Source organism: Panthera pardus, unplaced genomic scaffold, assembly GCF_024362965.1.
Source record: "Panthera pardus isolate Hobbes unplaced genomic scaffold, ASM2436296v1 HiC_scaffold_17, whole genome shotgun sequence".
Taxonomy (NCBI): domain Eukaryota; kingdom Metazoa; phylum Chordata; class Mammalia; order Carnivora; family Felidae; genus Panthera; species Panthera pardus.
Genome location: NW_026526732.1, coordinates 138,810,030 through 138,830,011, shown reverse-complemented (window position 1 = coordinate 138,830,011; position 19,982 = coordinate 138,810,030). Strand labels below are relative to the sequence as shown.

Below are 19,982 nucleotides of genomic sequence, written 5' to 3'. Positions count from 1 at the left end.
CACATTGCCAAGCTGGACAAAGCTTCAAAAGGGAAAACGTAATCAACTGGAAAGAAACTGCCCTTCGTAAGCTGGCTGTGAATTCCCGAAGGAAGTATGGACTCAAAACACACCTGTAGAGGGCTGGAAAGTCTTGACTGACAGGAGGGTAGGGGGGCTGGAGCTCCAGGGGCCCAGCCTGCATTTTGGGGTGTGGAAGACCGCCGAACTTTGCCCTTGTCCTCCACAGCTCTGATGGCCCTAGTGGCCAGCTCCCTGGCTGCAGAGAAACTGTGCCCTACAAGGAGGCAGTGAGGGCTGACCCAGACACTTGCTGCCCCCCTCCAGACCTGATTTCCTCATCTGTCAAAGGGAGGGTTGATCTACATGGCGGCTACGATGCCTTGCAGCTGTCATTGTCTTCTACTGACTGAACCAGAGCTGGCCCTGGGTTTTGGAGGCAGGGAGAAGAGTGAGGGAGATGGAATATGGGAGACAGAGAAACTGCCAGGATCAGGGCCAGGGGTCCTCAGGGGAACTGGAGCATGCACACAATCCTTCATCAGAGATTTACTGAGCACTTACTAGGTGCCAGGGACCATTCTAGGCCTTGGGGGACAGAGCAATGAACAAAACAGATCCAGTGCCTACCCTCATGGAGCACACACTCTGGTGCACATGGCTGGGCACGTGGGCCTCCTAGCTTGTGGGCACAGCCCAGGTCTCCTTGGGCCCGGCAGGGTGGGTGACCTCAGCCAGTCCCTGTATGTGCCTCTTGCAGGTGTTCTCCGTGGCGTCCCCGTTTGAGGTCAATGGTCTCCCACGAGCTGTGCCTCTGAGCCTGCCCTACCAGGACTTCAAGAAAGACCTCTCTGATTACCGAGAACGGGCTCGGTTGCTCAACAGGGTCCGGAGGGTGGGATTCTCCCACATGCTGCTCACCACCTCCCAGGTCCCACTGGCTCCTGTTCAGCCTCAAGCTAATGGGAAGGAGGAGGAGGAGGAGGAGGAAGAGGAGGAGGAGGAAGAGGAGGAAGAGGAGGAGGAAGAGGAGGAGGAGGAAGAAGAGGAGGAGGAGGAAGAGGAGGAGGAGGAGGAAGAGGAGGAGGAGGAGGAAGAGGAGGAGGAGGAGGAGGAGGAGGCAGTGGCTCTAGGGGAGGTGCTGGGGCCTCGCAGTGGCTCCAGCAGTGATGGGAGTGAGAGGAGCACTGACCGGAGCCAAGAGGGTGCCCCTTCCACGCTGCTGGCTGATGACCAGAAGGAGTCCAGGGGCCGGGCCTCCATGGCCGACGGGGATCTGGAGCCTGAAGAGGGCTCCAAAACGCTGGTGCTCGTCTCCCCTGGCGACATGAAGAAGTCGCCCGTCACTGCCGACCTGGCCCCTGACCCTGACCTGGGCACTCTGGCTGCCCTCACTCCTCAGCAAGAGCGGCCCCAGCCCACCGGCAGCCAGCTGGACGTGTCTGAGCCAGGCACCCTGTCCTCTGTCCTCAAGTCTGAGCCCAAGCCCCCTGGGCCGGGAACAGGGCCAGGGGCCGGGGCAGTGACCACAGGGGCAGGAGGAGTGGCAGTCACCTCCTCACCCTTCACCAAAGTTGAGAGGACCTTTGTGCACATTGCAGAGAAAACCCACCTCAATGTCATGTCTTCCGGTGGACAAGCCTCCCGGTCTGAGGAGCTGGGTGCTGGGGGTGAGCCGGGCCTGGAGGCACCTTCTGACGGGAGGGTTGTGGAGGAGGGGGCCTCCGTGCCCCTGGAGAATGGCATCGCCCAGTCAGGGCTGGAGAGCTATGTTCTGTCTGGACCCCCGACGGATAGTCCCTTGGAGGTGGCCACAGACTCACTGCCCAATGGCCCAGCCCTTGTTAATGGGCCAGCTCCAGCATCCCCGCTGGAGCCAGGCCCAGAGAAACTGGCCACTGTCTCCCCCAGCCGCCATGCCATGCCAGGCCCTCGTCCCAGGAGCCGGATCCCTGTCCTGCTGTCTGAGGAGGACACAGGTTCGGAGCCCTCGGGCTCACTGTCGGCCAAAGAGCGGTGGGGCAAGAGGGCCCGACCACAGCAGGACCTGGCACGGCTGGTGATGGAGAAGAGGCAGGGCCGCCTGCTGCTGCGGCTGGCCTCTGGGGCCTCGTCCTCCTCCAGTGAGGAGCAGCGCCGTGCCTCTGAGACGCTCTCAGGCACGGGCTCAGAGGAGGACACACCTGCCTCGGAGCCTGCCGCCCCCAGGAAGGCAGGGCGGGCAGCTACCACCCGGAGCCGGATTCCCCGCCCCATCAGCATCCGCATGCCCACGCCTGCTGCAGCCCAGCAGTCCCCTGGCAGACCCCACAGCGCTGCCCCCGCATCTGACACAGCCATCACCAGCAGGTGAGAAACCGCTGCCAGCCCCAGGGTGGGCAGAGGGTGACCACAGAAGGCCTCCACCAGCAGGGGCCTCCCCAGAGCCAAGGTCAGGGCCTAGTGAGGATGCAGCTACACCTGTTCACCACCTTCCCCATTAAGTGTCTCTTCTGACTCAGGTCCCAGCCCTGTCACTGGGCTCAAGGGAGGGGCTACAGTGAACATGTCTAGAGGGGTGCCAAGGAGGCCAAGCTTGGGAAAGGTTAATAGGGGCCAGTGGAGCTCACATCACAGACTCAGGTATGTCATGAGGCATTTGAACCCAAAGGATAAAGGGCAGAGTAGTTGGGAAAAAACACGATTCATATCAATGTAAACACGGGTACATTATAGAGCAGAATGTAAAATCCATGAGAATTTCAGAGATGAAACAGTGACGTCCAAGAAAGCCTGCAGCAAGCTCTTGGGGAGCAGCCTGGGAGAGGGTGGACTCTAGAGGTCCCGCCCTGGAGGATGAAGCACCAGGCCTCAGTTTATTCACCTGTGCCATGATCTCAGGCTCATCCAGCTCTGAAGACGCAGGACTCTAGGGCTCAGTGCCCAGAGATTCTGAAAATGTCTCTCCTTTTTTGTTTCTTTGCCTTCTTCTTTTCTCTTGCCTTCTGCACCCCTCCGTCCCCCTCCTCCCGCAGGCTCCAGCTGCAGAAGCCCCCAGGGTCGGCCGTTGCTGCTGACCTCCGCCCCAAACAGCCCCCCGGCCGTGGCCCGGGCCCAGGGCGAGCCCCAGCCGGCACCAGGCCCCCCGCCCCGCGAAGTCCAGGCCCCTCCACCTCTGCCGCGCCACGCCAGCCCAGCGCGTCCCCCCGGAGCCAGTCCCTGTCCCGCAAAGAGAGCTCCTCTCCCTCGCACCAGGCCCGGCCCGCAGGCCCCCCGCCCCGGGGCGCCCCGCAGGCCCGGGCCCAGCCTGATGGTACCCCCTCCCCGGGGGGCCCCAAGAAAGGACCCAGAGGGAAACTCCAGACTCAGCGCGCAGCAACCAAAGGCCGGGCGGGGGTCGCGGAGGGCCGGGCCGGGGCCAGATAATGACGCGCGAGGCTCTCCGCGGCCCCCCACCCTCACCCCGGCCCCCCATCCGCAGCCGGCCACACTGAAACAGCTCCCAGCACAGCCTTACGCGCCTGACGCGCGCCACCCGCGGCCCCAGCTTCCCGCCTGCACCCGCGAGGACGCGCGCCAGCATTCGCCGCGCCCGCCCGCCGGCCCGGCCGGAGGGGGACGCCTCGCCGCGGGGTGGGGGAGGGGGGGGAGCGCCAGCCTCCCGGTACTCCGCCCCCTCCCCGTGACCCCTGCCATCCCCCTGCCGCCCTTCGGGTGGGGCAGGCTCACCCTCCGCCCCGGGGAAGGCTCAGCCACTTTTTCACTGAGGACTCCACAAATGGGGACGCCCCCTCACCTGCCAGGCCTCTGCTGCTCTTCGTGCTCCCACAGGGACCTCTGCTTACACCTCCTGCGGCGCCTTTTCCTCCTCCCGGCCTTCTTCCAGCCCAAGCCCACCCACCTCCAGTTTGAGAAAGGCAGACTCAAGTTCCGGAAGTGGAAGTTCCAGCCTCCCCACCAGGGACCAATACCACAATCTCCTGGAAGCTGTGGTGGTCCAAAAGGCCTCCTCTTCTCAGCTGCTAGGCTGGGGTTGGGGAGCTGGGATCCAGGGGCCATTGGTCTACTCAGGTGTGAGGGGGCAGATCTGACCAGCCCCAAAGTCCGCTCCATTCTGGACACCCCTGTGGAAGATGGTGGGCAGGTGATTGGGGGGGGGGGCTGCTCTTCTGCACCCCTAGGGTGCAAAGTCCTTCTCCCCATAAATTTGGGTGGGTCCTCAATGGGAACCAGAGAGTGTGTGTGGGCTGCCTTCCTGGGCACATGTTTCCCAATGGGAAGTTGGAGGGGGGCTTTAAAAAAGGTTTCACCCCCTCCCTTGGCCTCCTGATCTAGTGCTCAGGACCCCTCACCATCAGGAACTCCTTCTTGCCATCTAACCTCAATCCTGCCTGCTGCAGTTTCAGCCAACTTCCCTCTCTCCTGAGTTCAGTGGAGGTGGAGAATGGCTGTTTTTCATCTTCTCTGCACTGGCCCTTTAGAGATTCATGGACTCAGTTCTGGCCGGGTCACCCTGTCTGTCCTCCTGGGGTGGAGAGTGGGCTGGATCAGACCATCATCTGGCCTGACAGCTGGCCCCTGGACTCAAGACAGAAAGGCCCTTCTAAGTCCAGATGGTATGCTTGTGTGATGGGTCCAGCCTAAGTCTCCTCCTCCCCCAGCTAACCTTTCAGCCTGTCTCCTCTTGTCTTAACCCCAACCCAAGCAGCTGAGCTGTCCCTGCAGAGGGTGAGGGCTGTGCTGCTCCATGAATGGATATGGGGCTTCCTCCTGGGTCTGGCTCCTGCATAGCTCATCCCACCTCATGAGCCTCAACTGCCTACATCTTGGCCAAGCAGCACACGGGCTGCAGAAGGGACAGCCGACCCTGTCTATCTGGGACAGGTCCCCTGCAGGCCTTCTCCATCCTCAGCACCCTCAGCCTCTGTCCCCTGGCCTGGCCCCTCTGTTCTTCTGTGAGTCACAGAGAACAAGGCTAGGCAACCAGGGGAAGAGGAAGAAAGGCCCCAGCAAGCCCCAGTGGTCTAGCAGCATCCAGCCACCATCGCTTAGAAGGATGCCCATGAGGAACTTGGCCCTGGAAGCAGCCTGGTGGTGCCAGCTGAAGCCCCTCTTGGAGAGTCAGCAGGCTTGGGCAGCTGTTTCCACACCAAGGTGGTGGCTTCTCTGCAAACCAGCCCAGGGGAGGACTCCAGGGTGGACGGCCTTTGAGGTCCATCCCATGCTGACGCAGAAGCTCCCAGAACACTCAGGAAACCTCTCCGGACAGAGCCCTCTTTGTCAACCCAAGACCCTCCCAAGGCCTCTACTGCCCTCTGGGTCCAACAGAGGGGGTGGAAGAGGGGCCACTCCCTGCCACCTAGAGCTTCTCCGAATGACAATCAGCTCGTGCCAGGTGGGGACCAGGGCATGACCCCCGGTGCCCAGGTCCTGGGCCTGCTCCTTGCCACCAACCGAACCGTGAATGTAGGGCCCCCAGCTTCACCTCTGCCCCAGGACCAACAACACCCTGGTTTGGTGTTGGGAAGAAAAGGGGGCGGCCTGAGAGAGCCCCAGGCCCATCTGACCCCTAGCTTCACCCAGCACTGGAGCTGGGCAGAGACGCAAAACCCTGTCTGCTCTCGGGATTCCAGACCTCCCTAGGGCTCCCAACTGACCTCAGGCCTCTGCGTCATGGAATGTCACCAAGGTTGGGGAGGAGGGGTAGGGGTGAGTGTGGGAGGGGACTAGGGAACTGACTCTGCTCTTCTCCCCAGGAAGGATCCAGGGCAGAGGACACCACACCTCCCAGTGTCCCCACCCCCAGCTGCAGCCTCTTCCCCCTTGAGCATCCATCCCCTCCACCAAGCCCTCCTGGGCCTGAGCCCTTTCTCTATAAGAGTGCCACACCACCACCACCGCTACCACCACCTCACCCCTCAAGCACTTTCCCATCATGACAAACCTGTGTCATTGGCTCAGACACAGGTCTGTTCACCCCAGAACATGCCTCCCCTCCCAACCCACACTGTGCACGAAGCGGGTGCAGGAGAAGGGCCATGTCCCATTCATGTGGGCACCCCCCTTCCGGGCTCCTCACGGGGGCCTGGCTCAGTCTTCTCAGCTCCGGGGATCAGCCCTGGTGGGCATGGAGTGGGGGGCAGGGAGGTGCCCTCCCCCTCCCCCAGGGAAGCCACTGAAGAATGTTTACATGCCAAACAGAATGTAACACCCTCCCCCACCTCTTCCCAGTCACTGCATGGCCTCTGCCCACCCTGCACCTGTCCACCCCCACCCCAACACCCTGGAAGCCGCTGTCATGATTAGATCGGGTCTTGGAAGGGAAGTAGCCATCACACCATTAAAAAGCCTGTGGACCTTTCGTTCTGTTGGCCTGGACTCTTCTTCCTTTGGGGAAGAGGGAAAAGCCTAGGCACTGTGGCTGGGAATGGGCAGGGGAGAAGAGTGCAAGTTGGTGGGCAAGTGGGAGTGGACTGCCATGGAGGCAGATTAGATTGTCTCTATGGAGATGGAAACAGACGCTCAGGACAGGAACAGATAAAGGGTCACACAGGTGGAAGAGGGCTACTCTCTGTCTCTGATAGCAAAGCCTCTGCTCTCTCAGCTCCCCTGGTTGTCTCTCCAAGGAGACTCAGAGTCTAGCTTTGTGCAGGGAGGAAGGGAGGAAGAATTTGCATTGCCCCAAAGTTAACAGACACAAGTGAGTTTGGAAAACCATAAAGCTAAAAAGCTCACAGGCAAGGAGAAACAATGGTCATTATTCTAGAAAAATCTATGGAAATTAGAAATGAATGCAGCCTATGACCTAGCATTGCCACTGACAGAATCGTATTATGGACTTGTAAACTTGTGAAATTCCATGTGTCCAAAGTTACTCACTGCAGCATTTTCCATGGAGCTCCCCAAACCTCATCTGCTATCTCACACTCAAAACATTCTGGAAATGGGAGTTTTTTCATTAGATTCACACAAACTCATGTGGTATCAAAACTTGACAAGACCGTTTATAGTCTTCATTAATTCCACTTATCATACATGTTTGCAATGGAAATATCAAGGTGTTTGATCCTATTAGGGTATTTCATAATATATGGAATACGCACTAAGTATGTATGTGTGTATATATACATACACACACACACACACACACACACACACACACACACATATATATATATAATTTTTAAAATTCGAATTCCAAAAGAATTCTCATCCCAATGGTTTGGATAAGAGACTGTGGACTTGTAAAAGCAAAAGTTCAGAGGCAATCTAAATGTCCACTAGTTGGGGCTGATCAGTACAGCATGGACAGCCATATGATGGGGACCCTATCACAGTGTACTGTGAGGCTCTACAGTGAAGGAGGTGTAGACACTTTGTATACACTTAAGGACTGGTCTCCAAGACTAAGAATAGGTAAAAGAACCATGTGTATGAGGTACAGCTATTTATAGATGAGTGAGGGATCTCTGGTTGCTTCAGGGAGGAAGGCTGTGGAGAAAGGGAGGCTTCACTGCAGTGTACTTGCGGTACCTTTTGTAGTTTGGACCCTGTGTTCACCAGGTGTAAAAATTTCCCCTAGGCAATACATAAACAATTTCTGTCTCAGGACAGGCTTCTGGCTGTGCCTGGGATCAGTGGTAAAAGAGACAGGTTCTGAAGTTCTACTTTACGACTCAGATGCAGCTCTGACATTCCAAAACCTGTGTAACCATTTCCTATTCCCCACCCTTGCCTCCTGGGATCCCCTTTCCTCTGACGTGGATGCCAGGGGGCTCTAGGTCCTAATTTACCAGACTTCAGTGGGGCCCCCACATGCTTTCACCTTCCTTCTTGTTTAAACATGTCAAAAGCAGGTCATATTTGTAGTATAAAAGCGAATGTTATCAGCATATAGAATAAAACAGGAAAGCCCCCTGTCCATGAATCTGATCATCTAGAGGTAACTCCTATAAATGGATTTTTTTAAATGTTTGTGTGTGTGTGTGTGTGTGTGTGTGTGTGTGTGTGAGAGAGAGAGAGAGAGAGAGAGAGAGAGAGAGGCAGAGAGAGAACGGGACAGATCATACCAAGTGAGCTCTGTGCTGACAGCTTTGGTGCTGACAACAGTGAGCCCGATGAGAGGTCGAACTCAAGAACCGCAAGATCACGACCTGAACCAAAGCCGAAGTTGGACACTCGACCCACTGAACCACCCAGGCACCCAATGGATTATTTAAAAAAATTTTTTTTTGTTAATTTCTACACCCAACATGGGGCTCAAATTCACAATCCCAAGATCGAGAGTCACATGCTCTAACCACTGAGCCACCCAGGTGCCCCAATGGCTTTTTCTTTATGTTTATAATAACTCTCTCCCTTCCTCTCCCTGTCTCCCTCTCTCTCCCCCCTCATAAATAGAAGAGCATATTATACTTGCTATTCTGAAATGATTTTTATGCCCAGCGATATCTTAAAATACAGTTTTTAGTGTATTCACAGAGTCGTGCAACCATCACCACAACTTTAGAACATTTTGATCACCTCAAAAAGAAACTCCTTATCCATTAACAGTCACTCCCAAATCTCCCCAACACCTCCAGCTCTTAGGCAACCACTAATCTACTTTCTGTTTCTGTATAGATTTGCCTATTTTGAACATTTCCTATAATACATGAAATACATTTCATACAATATGTGGCTCTTTGTGACTTCCTTCTTTCACTTAGCATTGTTTTCGAGGTTCATCCATTTCATGGCTGAATGATATTCCATTCTGTGAATAGACCATATTTTGTGTATCCATTTATCAGTTGATGGGCTTTGGGTTGTTTCTACCTTTTGGCTGCTGTGAATAATGCTGCTATTAATATTTGTTTACAAGTGTTTGTGTGGACATATGTTTTCATTTCTCTTGGGTATATGCCTAGAAGTAGAGTTGCTGGGTCATCTGGTAATTCTATGTTGTTTTTTAAATCAATTTTTTTAAATGTTTATTTATTGTGTGTGAGAGAGAGTACAAGCAGGGGAGGGTCAGAGAGAGAGAGAGAGAGAGAGAGAGAGAGAGAGAGAGAGAGGGAATCCCAAGCAGGCTCCATGCTGTCAGTGCAGAGCCTGACACAGGGCTGGACTTTATGAACCATGAGATCATGACCTGATCCAAAACGAAGAGTCAGATGCTTAACCAACTGAGCCACCCAGGTGCCCCTGGCAATTCTATCTTTAACATTTTGAGGAATTACCAAATATTGCACCATTTTACATTCCTACCAGTAATATATGAGGATGTTCTTTTTAATGGCTACATAGTAGTCCATGGCATGAATGATCCATAATCTATTTAACCTACTCCTTGTTGATTTTTCATTAGATTCTCTCTAACTTTTCACTCTTTCAAGTAGTATCAAAGTTAACATACTGGCTCCAATCTTTGCTTATCTCTGCAAGTCTAGTGCTAGGAAAAATTCCCAGAATAATCAAATAGATGAAAAATGGTATCTTTTCCAATTTTTGATTTCTCTTACTATTACTGAGAAGGAAGGAAGGAATGCCATGATTACTCGTTCATTATTTAACATTCTTTCAATCATTCATTCATTCATTCAACTAATTCTTCAGGCCATTGCTGAGCTCCACATGTACCAGAAGCTATGCCAGACATGGGACATTGTCTGAGAATTGAGGCAAAGCATAGTGGGCTCTCAAGAAGGTGGTTGTAAATTAACTTTCATTTGACATGTGCTATGTGCACTCAGGCAGAGACTCCTAGCCCAGACTGGGCCCTTCAAGGAAGGGCCTCAGATGGATATGATTCTTAGACTGAATTTTGAAGGACAAACTGAAGTTGGCCAGATGACGAGGAAAGGACATTCCTGGCAGAGGGAGTAGCATGGGCCAGTTGTGGAGGAGTGAGAACTACATGTCATTCAGTGTGGTGGTTATAGGTGTGAACTGAGGGATAGAGAGAGGAGTGAAAGGTGGTGGGACTGTGCCAAGGAGGACAGCTTTATAGGGTTGTAGAGAATCCCTGCTTTCCCCATTCTCCAAGCCTGAGATCTGCTGGGCACACTCACCTCCTGAGGCCCAACATGACTGCCACAGCCTACATGATGCTCCATGGGTGAGGAGCTATGAGAGCTCTGAGGACATGGGCACAGAGAAATAAGTGGCTTCATGGAGGCTGTTCAGTCAGGGGCTAGAGAGGGGCGATAAGATCAAGGACATTGGAGGTACATTTGTTAGTAGAGAGAGGTCCCTTGGGTATATCTGGAGAAAAGAGACAGGGTAGCAGTAGGGTGGGTGGTGCCATGCCTCTGATCATCAGACACTGGGGCCTGCTGAGACTTTCCCACTGGCTACTCAGGAGTCAAGGCCAAGCCAAGACTGAAGGACGGTCAGGATAACCTTCTGAGTCCTCAGAAGATGTCATTGCTCATGGTGATGAGGTGATGGGGAGGGGAGGCTACATGGTCATAGGAATGTGGCTATAGGTTAAAAGGGACACATGACACAAGTTCATGTCCATCACTCCAGGTGGCATTTTCTGCATTCCTTCTCATCCCATGTACCATTAAACCCAAAGTGGCATAACATTACCCATTACCACCACCATCAAATTTACCACAATTAATACCTCTATCTCCATTACCCACCTCTAACTCTATTACCAGCCCCATCATTACTCAAATCACAGATACCCTTCTCCCAAACTAGGCTCCGTCACCACCATTGCTGTCAACATTACCAGCCTTTGATGACAGAATGATTAACAAGAGAGATAAGATTCTTGCTCTCAGGGATCCTGTACGTCTTCATCATGACCACCACCACCACTTTCACCACCACAATACCATCACCATAGCCACGCCCACCATCACCTCCTCCACCATTAATACCACCACCACCACCACCACCATCAGTATCATCTACAATATAACCCTTGTAACCACCACTGCCTTCATAACCACATCAGTATTACTATTATCCTAGCCCCATACCCCTCACCCCCTACTCCAACCAGACCCATCACCACCATTTTACCATCAGTATTCCCATCCCATTACCATACTTATCACTAAATTGGGATTCCATCAGTTGGAATTCCACCGTCATTACCACCATCATCAATGTAGGAAATAATTACATGGGTTGCAGTTTAATGGTGCTTTAATAATGCTTTAAGGGAAACCCCAACTAAGAAGGGAAGGTCATCTGAGGTCACTCAATGTAGAGAGGGGAAAAGAGTAATAAGTCTTAAAGTGTAAGAAATCTGTATTGCAAGCAATCCCAAATGGGAACTTATTCTTCCCCAAATCCTCTAACAGTTCTAGCAATAATTTCAACAAAGGAGTTGCTATTTTTCCAGTGCACAAGGCTCCTTCTCCTCTAGTTTGGTATAAATGAATGTTTCCTCCATCTTGGCCTCTGAGCTCAAGTTTGGATTCCCAGGTTGGAGAGGGATGAGAATGGTTAAAAATTTAATCAAAACCAGCTCTTAACTAGTGGTTTAGAGCTGATCTGCCCTCTGGTTAGACCCTTGGCATTTCAAACCCTGCCTGTCTATTTCCATCATCTGCCTCCAAACATCATGGTCACTGTCACCACCACTCCTTGATGACATGAGAGAGGAGAGTTGCCATACAGGGTGGAAGCAGGAAATAAAATGAAGACAGGAGTACAATTAATACCAAATCATTCTCTGTAGAAAGTGGCTGCATATTTAGATCTGAGTTTCCTAGGAGTCAGTGCAAAGAGGGGAAGGTAACCACTATCCGACTATCAGCTCTTTCTCATATTAAGGCAGGAGAGAAATTCCCATGGTGGAGAAGAGAAAAAAAAAAAAAAAAAAAAAAAAGGCACCACAGCCATGCCCAGACTTGGCCTCATTGGCTGTTTCCTTTGGCTATGAAAACTTCAGAGTATTTCCTATGAACCACGGGGGTGAGATGCCTGCAAAACTTAGCTCTTGGAGCTGCAAATGGTTGTGGTTATTTATTTGTTTGTATGTATGTATGTATGTATGTATGTATGTATGTGTTTGTTTGTTTGTTTTTAAAGTAGGCTCCGTGCCCTCACGATCCTGAGATCAAGAGTTGCATGCTCTACCAACTGACTCAGCCAGGTGCCTCGATATTTTATATTTTTATATAAATAATATGATTATGAGGGAGGAACCAACAGGGTAGAAGTCACATGTAAGTGAGAGCAAGAGGGGCAGGGCTGTGTCACTTGTAAGCTGGTCTCCAGGGCAGCTTGGGCATCTACCAAGTGAATAAAAGCGAGGCCAGTCCTGCCCAGGGGACTGCAAGGAGGTGTGAGGTGCCAACAGGCTGGTGTATTGGGGGAACTGGAGGGAAGGGGGCATGGTAGGGAAGGGCCAGCGTGGGGCTAAGGGAGAGGGGCAATTCTGGAGGGGGGAGGGGAGGAATCACGTAGGTCAAATGGAGAAACTGGACTTTCACCCTCCAGCAGTGGGAGCTTTGCCCTGGGACGCTGCCCTGTCGGCTTTGTGTTTCTAAATGTCCACTGTGGCAGGTGTGCAGAGGTGAGAGGGGTGAGAGGGGTGAGACTGGAGGCAGGAAGCCTTGTTCAGCTTGTTCTAACCCTCTTGCGAGACTGTGTGCTCCCTGAGGGCAGGGGCTGTGACAGGCATCTTTGTACTCTGCAGAATGCTTAGGTTATCTTACTGTTATCACCTCCTGTCATGGCCATTAGATCACTGTCCTCCTCTCATGCTTCCACGTTATTAGCACCACCCTTACCACACATCATGTCAGTGGGTTAGTTCCTCTCCCAGAGCTTTCTCGGGGAGCCCAGCCTAGTGCACACGGAACATCCTCAGTGCAGCAGTAGGTCAAAGGCCTGGGCAGAGGCAGGGATCTTGGTTCTCTTTCCAGTTCTGCTGCTGAGTCACTGTGTGGCCCCAGCAATGCCCCCGCCCCACCTCCCATCACTGTTTCCTTAGCTGTTCAAAATGAGGGCTACATTAAATTAGTGGTTTTCAAATTTTTTTTTTTTTAGGTTGGGCCTTTTAGAAGCCTATTTGCTTAGAAATCTGGAGCCCTGGGGAAAACAAATTTGACAACCTCCCAGCTCTGCCAACCCTGAGTTTGGAGAAGCAGATGAGAATAAAGCTGATATTGCTGGCCTCTGCTGTGCTTTTGCTGCAGGGGCCATGAATGGGAACTGAGTGGGGAGTCAGACAAATCCGGAGTCTTAGGCATTGCAGCTACCTATGGTGGGACCTTGGCAAACTGCTCTCTCTGCCCACTCAGTCCCCCAAGGGGAAGCTCCTGAAAAGAGGGGCAGGGGGAAGGCAGGAGGGACTATGTGTATGGGAAGTGGGACGGTGATAGGTCTGGGATCCTCCAGATTGACCAGGCTGCCCAGTGCAGTTCCAGGTGTGTCTCAGGCCAGGGCATAAGCTCCGAGTGGGGACCTTGGGGTATAGGGAGGCTTTGTGGCTCAGCAGAAACAACTCTTCAGCCTGGTTAGGGCCTAGCTCTCAGTCTTGAATCCTGAGGGTCCAGCCAAGCTGTGGCTTCAATACATAAGGCTGACCTAAATCTTCACAGGACAAAGGGCATTCCTGGAGAGTTGCCATCAGGCCCCAGGGGACTCCTCCTCTTAAGGACTCTTGGAACTCAGTTGATCCTGGGGCTAGGGGCTCACTTCCTGCACACCTAGCTACCCCATCATGGCAACTGGAGGCTACCCCTGAGCACCAATATGTAAGTCCCAGAGCCATGGAGTTGGTGACCTCTGAATGGAAGGCCCCTCACCCAGGCACTGGGCCAAACAGGCAGGGATCCCTGGAGACCTGGTGACCAGGGAGGGCTCAGTCCTGGCCCAGCCCCTGAGGGCTGGATTCTGACGGTAAGCTTCTGCTCATCAGTCTACTTGCTCCCGCCTCCAGAGTCCAAAGGTCCAAGTGGTGGGTGGACTGTGCTGCACTGAACGCTACAGAGGAAGCCCGCACTGAGACCGGTCAGTGGGTGGGTGGGCGGCATGAGATTTGAAGAGCTGCTAGATCAGGTGGGAGGCTTTGGGCCTTTCCAACTGTGGAATGTGGCACTGCTGGCCCTGCCCCGAGTGCTGCTGCCCATGAACTTTCTCCTGCCCATCTTCCTGGCTGCCGTACCTGCCCACCGCTGTGCCCTGCCTGGTGCCCCTGCCAACTTCAGCCACCAGGACGCTTGGCTGGAGGCCCACCTGCCCCGGGAGCCTGATGGCACCCTCAGCTCCTGCCTCTACTTCAATCACTCCCAGGCCCTCCCCAACACCACATTATGGGGAGCGGGGCAGAGCCCTGGGCAGCTGGAGGGTGAGCCTTCCACAATGCCCTGTCCTCAGGGCTGGGAGTACGACCGCTCGGAGTTCTCCTCCACCATTGCAACCGAGGTACCTGAGCAGGAGATTGGGGGACACGTGAATGGGATGGGCCTGCCACTGCCCTGGGTGATTAATTACTGTGTGGGCATTAGACCTGTTATCTTACCTTACCTAATCTCAGTTTACCTATCTGTAGATGGGGTCTATGAATTTAAAGCACTGAGCTTAGTTCCTGGCTTGTAGTAAGGAGCCCATACACCAGAGCTGCTATTATTAATTAGGAGGTGATTAAGGCAGGTAAGGGCTAAGATGGCTCTAGGGAGTTGGGGGAGAGTTGAGAAAGGTGTTCTGCAGTAGGAGAAGGAGACACAATAGAGGCCTCCTTCTTTCCCTTCTTTTTGGCCCCAGGTCTGGGATTTACATAATCCACCTAGAGGTGAGTGCAGATGGGGCAGAGTCTCTCTAGAGAGGAGCAGACCTGTTGTCAAGGTCAAGACCCTCCACGGAAAGAAGTTGAGGCTACAGAATTGGGGAAGGGCAAAGTCTCTTACCCCTCAAATTGGAGTGAATAGTTGAGGGTTTATTATCTGACACGGAGGTACCAAGATGGGACAGTTGACCTCAGGAGGCCGAGAGTCTGGAGGTGGGGGGGGTTGGTGCTACCTAGAGAGGGCCTGTGCCCATGAGAGGCCCCTCCCTGTCTGTCCCTGCAGTGGGACCTCGTGTGTGAGCAGAAAGGCCTGAACAAAGCCACGTCCACCTTCTTCTTTGCTGGTGTGCTTGTGGGGGCTGTGGCCTTCGGATACCTGTCTGACAGGTGGGGTGCAGTGGGGGCCAATAAGGAAGCGGGCTGGGGCACCCTCTCCCACTGGTTGGGGTATGGGCCTAGCCTACCTCTGTCGTGGGACCTCCCCTCTACAGGGAACTGACTCTGCATGACCCCTGTGCAGGTTTGGGCGGCGCCGTCTACTGCTGGTGGCCTATGTGAGTTCCCTGGTGCTAGGCCTGGTGTCTGCAGCCTCAGTCAATTACATCATGTTTGTCATCACCCGCACCCTCACTGGCACAGCTCTGGCTGGCTTCACCATCATCGTGATGCCACTGGGTGAGGCAGGCAAAGGACGGGCAGGGCCCAGAAGACTGGAGGGAGGCAGTTGCCAAGGGTGAGACTGAACTCATCTGGCCCTTGCTAACTGTCTTCCTGTCTCTGGCCCCTGCCCTGGGCCCAGAACTGGAATGGCTGGACGTGGAACACCGCACCGTGGCAGGTGTCCTGAGCAGCACCTTCTGGACAGGGGGTGTGACGCTGTTGGCACTGGTCGGGTACCTGATACGGGACTGGCGATGGCTTCTGCTGGCTGTCACTCTGCCTTGTGCCCCAGGGATCCTCAGCCTCTGGTGAGGACTGTGGGCAGCTTGGGAGCGGGAGATAGAGGAAGCCAGAGATAGAGTTAATCAGAGGCTGAGATTAGAATACAGAGTGACTGAGATATGAAAAGAAAGAAAAAGTCAGTGACTGAGAAACAGAAAAAGAGAGAAAGAGAGACAGATCAGTACAAAGAAGATGGCAGTGGGCATGAGAAGCAGAGAAACACACAGTAACATATTGAGAGACAGTGGAGAGACAGAAACAGAATCAGTGAGAGATAGCAAGTGGCAGAGACCAGGACTGAGGGGCAGATTCAGGGGGACAGATAGAGATGGACATGGGGGTCACAAGAGAGACAGGGATGGAGAGACAGGGCCAGCATAGGGGTAGGGAGTCCAAGCAGGACAATAGGAAGCCAGGCAGGGTGGGCATTTCATTGTCTTCCAAAAATGAATTGGTTTTTGATGCCCCTTGGGGATTTCTGTATGTCGGTCTCTCCTTCATCCTATGCCCTCCTGTCACTTATGGGAGAAGTGGGTGGCTGACGCTGGGGAATGAGAATGAGACCAATCCAGTTGAACAGAGAAGGGAATCCCAGGCTGTGGAGGAACTAAGCCTGGGCAAGGAAGTGTGGCAGGGTGGATTTTAAGTTGGGCTTTAAAGGATGAATAAAAGTTTGTCAGGTGAGGAGGGTTTGAGAAGGAGAGCACATTCCAGGTTGAGGGGACTGCATGAGCAAGAGCCTGGAGGCTGACAGGCTGTGGTGTGTCCAGGAGGGAGATGTGACTGTGGGTGCTGACTCTGCCTGAAGGGCCTCCTGCTGTCCCCCAGGTGGGTGCCTGAGTCTGCACGCTGGCTTCTGACCCAGGGCCGTGTGGAGGAGGCCCACAGGTACCTACTCCGCTGTGCCAGGATCAATGGGCGGCCTGTGGGTGAGGACAGCCTGAGCCAGGAGGTGAGAGTGAATGTGTGTGTGTGAGCACATGCAAGTCCATGTGTGTGGGGACGCGCACGTGTATGTGTGTGTGTGTGTGGCTGTCCTGTGTCAAGCGTCCCCTTCCTGGGGCCCACGGTATGTACAGGAAAAGCTCCTGACCCCCAGTGGAGAGTTTCCAAACTCATTGGGATGTCCTACCTGGCTCTGGTGGGCCACACCCTTGACTTGGAGCCCACCCGACTCAGCCTGCACGTGCATCCCCACCCCCACTATTGGAGAAGGGAGGAGGAACAGAGACCCAGAGAGATCAGTGTGCCTAGCTAAGGCCCACAGCCAACTCTGATGTCACAAACTCTCCTCCTCTCCCACCAGGCCCTGAGCAAAGTGGCCGCCAGAGAGCAAGTGGTCCGCAGACCCTCGTACCTAGACCTATTCCGGACCCCAAGGCTCCGACATATCTCGCTATGCTGCATGGTGATGTGGTGAGGAGCGGGGGATGGGTGGACAGAGAGGCAGACTCCAGAATGATGCTGAGTGTGAGTTGGAGGGACTGTAACTGTGCAGGGCAGGAGGACCAGCCTCTGGGGAGATGGGACACTGGAAGATCACAAGATGGAGCAGGCATCAGAAGCAGGGCTCAAATTCAGGTGCTGCCACTTCCTGTGAGATCTTGGACAGGTCACTTAACCCCAAGCCTCAGAGCCCCTTCTGCAAAACAGGACGCTGTTAGTTCCTACCTCACAAGGTTGCTGTGAAGATTAGGTAAAGACGCTTTGGCCACTGGCACGTGCTGCATACTCCGTGGGGATTATGAGGAAAGGGATGGTGGTGGGCAGTAGGCTCTGGAGGCGGGGGAGGTGGTCCCTCTAAAAGGCCAAGGCTCCCTAGGAAGACAGGACAAGGGGGATGAAGAGGAGGGTCCCTGAGTGCATTGCGACCCCTTTCAGGTTTGGAGTAAACTTCTCCTATTATGGCCTGAGCCTGGACGTGTCGGGGCTGGGGCTGAACGTGTACCAAACGCAGCTGCTGTTCGGGGCCGTGGAGGTGCCCTCCAAGCTGCTGGTCTACCTGTCGGTGCGCTACGCAGGACGCCGTCTCACGCAAGCAGGAATGCTGCTGGGTGCCGCCCTTACTTTTGGTGCCAGACTGCTGGTGACCTCGGGTGAGCCTCACCCGGAGGCCCCGCCCACTCATCGGAGGCCCCGCCTCCTGGCCCAGAGCTCCTGCCCTTTCCCGGAGGCCCCCACTCAAAGCCCTCCATTTGGGCAACCTCCCACCCTGGGAGTTCTCCATCTCGCACAAGACCCGCTCACTGCCTGAACCCCTTTTCCTCTAGAGATGGGGTCTTGGAGGACCGCCTTAGCAGTGATGGGAAAAGGTTTTTGTGAAGCTGCCTTCACCACAGCCTATCTGTTCACATCGGAGTTGTACCCTACCGTGCTCAGGTGAGGGGAGCCTGACAACCCATCCGGGGGGGAGGGCTTGTAATCACGTCTCTTTACCAACCCCCCCCTTCCCCGCCACGCGCGCGCGCGCGCACACACACACACACACACACACACACTACAGCCCAGTTCCTCCCACCCATTCCTTATACCACACCCAGAATACAGAGCTAATCAGAGCCGTCTGCGTTTGCTTAAGTCTGGGAGAAGGCAGAACATTTTATCTTTACTAAGTGACCCTGAGTGAGGTCACACTTCTCTGGGGCTCCTTTAAAATAAAACAGTCACAAGAGGCACCATCTGTACCTCCCTCCCATTTACCACAGCCCAGGCAGAGCTGCCCTATGGGGTTGTCTCTGAAAGTAATGCCTGGGGCCCTTTCAGCTAGCTATTGGCAGGTGGGGAGACTTGTTGGCATCTGGGTATGCTTAGAAAGCCTTGCTCCTCCTCTACCAACATGACAGGGTCTGTAGGAGCTGCTGTCCCTCTTCCTTCCACATCACCCTACTCTCAGAATGAGGGTCCCTGGCCTGGGGACAGGTGGGAAGACCACCTGAAAGAAGCCTTAGCTTTCTTAGCCGTCTGGAGAGAAGGGGACACCAGGGCTTGCCAGCCCAGGATGGGGGAGCCCTGTGAGGCATGACCCTAAGTAGGTGTGAACACCTACCTTCCCCTATCCTCTTTCTGAACAGACAGACAGGAATGGGGCTGACTGCACTGGTGGGCCGGCTGGGGGGCTCTTTGGCTCCACTGGCAGCCTTGCTGGATGGAGTATGGCTGTCACTACCCATGCTCACTTATGGGGGGATCGCCTTGCTGGCTGCCTGCACTGCCCTCCTGCTACCAGAGACGAAGCAAGCACAGCTGCCAGAGACCATCCAGGATGTGGAGAGGAGGTGTGTGCACAGAACTATTTGTGTCTGTGTGAGCACATGCATGTGGGAATGGGTGCCCAGGTACCTGACACCTTAGGTAGGATTCAGAGAAGATCTGTGTGCACATTGTGTATTTGGTGCATATGTGCAAGCGTGCATGGGTGTATGGCCTGAGGTATGCAAACTGCATGTGTAAAAGTACACAAGTCCATATATGTGTGTGTACACAGATGTCCAAGATTGTCCAGGAAGAGGTGGATGTGTGCACCCCTTCACGTATGCCTGCACATCAGAGATGCATACAAGCATGTGTGCGAGTCACTGGCAGAAGTATACATGTTTGTTTACCAGCAGCTGGGGAGAGGCATAGGCCAGCCGTGATGAGGCAGGCTTGGGTGGTAGGCCCAGGGGCTAAATCCCACCATTGCTCATGACTCCTTCTTCCCCAGTGCCCTGTCTAGGCTTCAGGAGGAAGAGATGCCCATGAAGCAGATCCAGAACTGAGTGGTATCAGGGGCAAGCTCTCTACAGAAGTTCTGCAGCAGGGGCTGGAAGATTAGAAGGGCAAGCCCTGTGGCTGGGGCTACGGGCATCAGGTCCCCTGCCCAGGGCTGGAGTTGCCACCAGCTCCCCCTTCTCTGTGCTCATCCAGCCTTGACTGTTTAGCCTCCAGCAACTGGGCAACTTCCTAGAATGCAGTGGGCTGCTGGACAATTCTGGTACCCCTCTTATTCTGTAAATAAAGGTGTCCCGTGGGTTTGGGGCAGCAGTGAGGAGCTGTGGGATGAGCCCTGGATGGGAAGCCAGAGTCTGGCCCTGGGTTCTAATCCCAACTTTGCCACTGATTTGCTGTGTGACCTTGGGCATGTGGGTTTCCCTCTCTGGGCTTCAGTCTGTTCATCTCTCAAACGGATAATGAAGCCTCTTAGCAGACCTCACCACAGGATCTGTCTGTTGTCATGCTCAAATGAGATGTTGAATAATGTGTTTCTCCTACAGATGGTGCTAAAGAAGGAATTGCCCTATGATAACTTCTGGCACCAACAGAGCTGGTGGGCATGCTGTCC

The 19,982-nt window shown here is 54.0% G+C and overlaps 2 protein-coding genes across 4 annotated transcripts in view; both read left to right on the top strand.

Moving 5' to 3' along the window:
* Positions 1-6,340, top strand: part of TTBK1 (tau tubulin kinase 1) — a 40,917-nt gene extending 34,577 nt beyond the window's left edge. For 2 of the 3 annotated variants that reach the window (XM_053904991.1, XM_053904990.1), the window contains exons 14-15: positions 761-2,349; positions 3,015-6,340. In XM_053904991.1, coding sequence (XP_053760966.1) covers positions 761-2,349; positions 3,015-3,405 — 1,980 coding nt within the window. In that variant the 3' untranslated portion in view covers positions 3,406-6,340. The remainder of the gene's footprint in view (positions 1-760; positions 2,350-3,014) is intronic. The other variant, XR_008423077.1, reaches the window with a different exon arrangement.
* Positions 6,341-13,916: 7,576 nt separating this feature from the next.
* SLC22A7 (solute carrier family 22 member 7) lies at positions 13,917-19,853 on the top strand. Its single transcript, XM_019457206.2, has 10 exons — positions 13,917-14,358; positions 15,003-15,106; positions 15,240-15,394; positions 15,519-15,687; positions 16,490-16,613; positions 16,968-17,077; positions 17,543-17,757; positions 17,932-18,040; positions 18,733-18,936; positions 19,365-19,853. Exons 1-10 carry the CDS (start codon positions 13,966-13,968, stop codon positions 19,417-19,419), a joined length of 1,638 nt encoding a protein of 545 aa, XP_019312751.2. The 5' UTR covers positions 13,917-13,965; the 3' UTR covers positions 19,420-19,853.
* Positions 19,854-19,982: the final 129 nt, after the last annotated feature.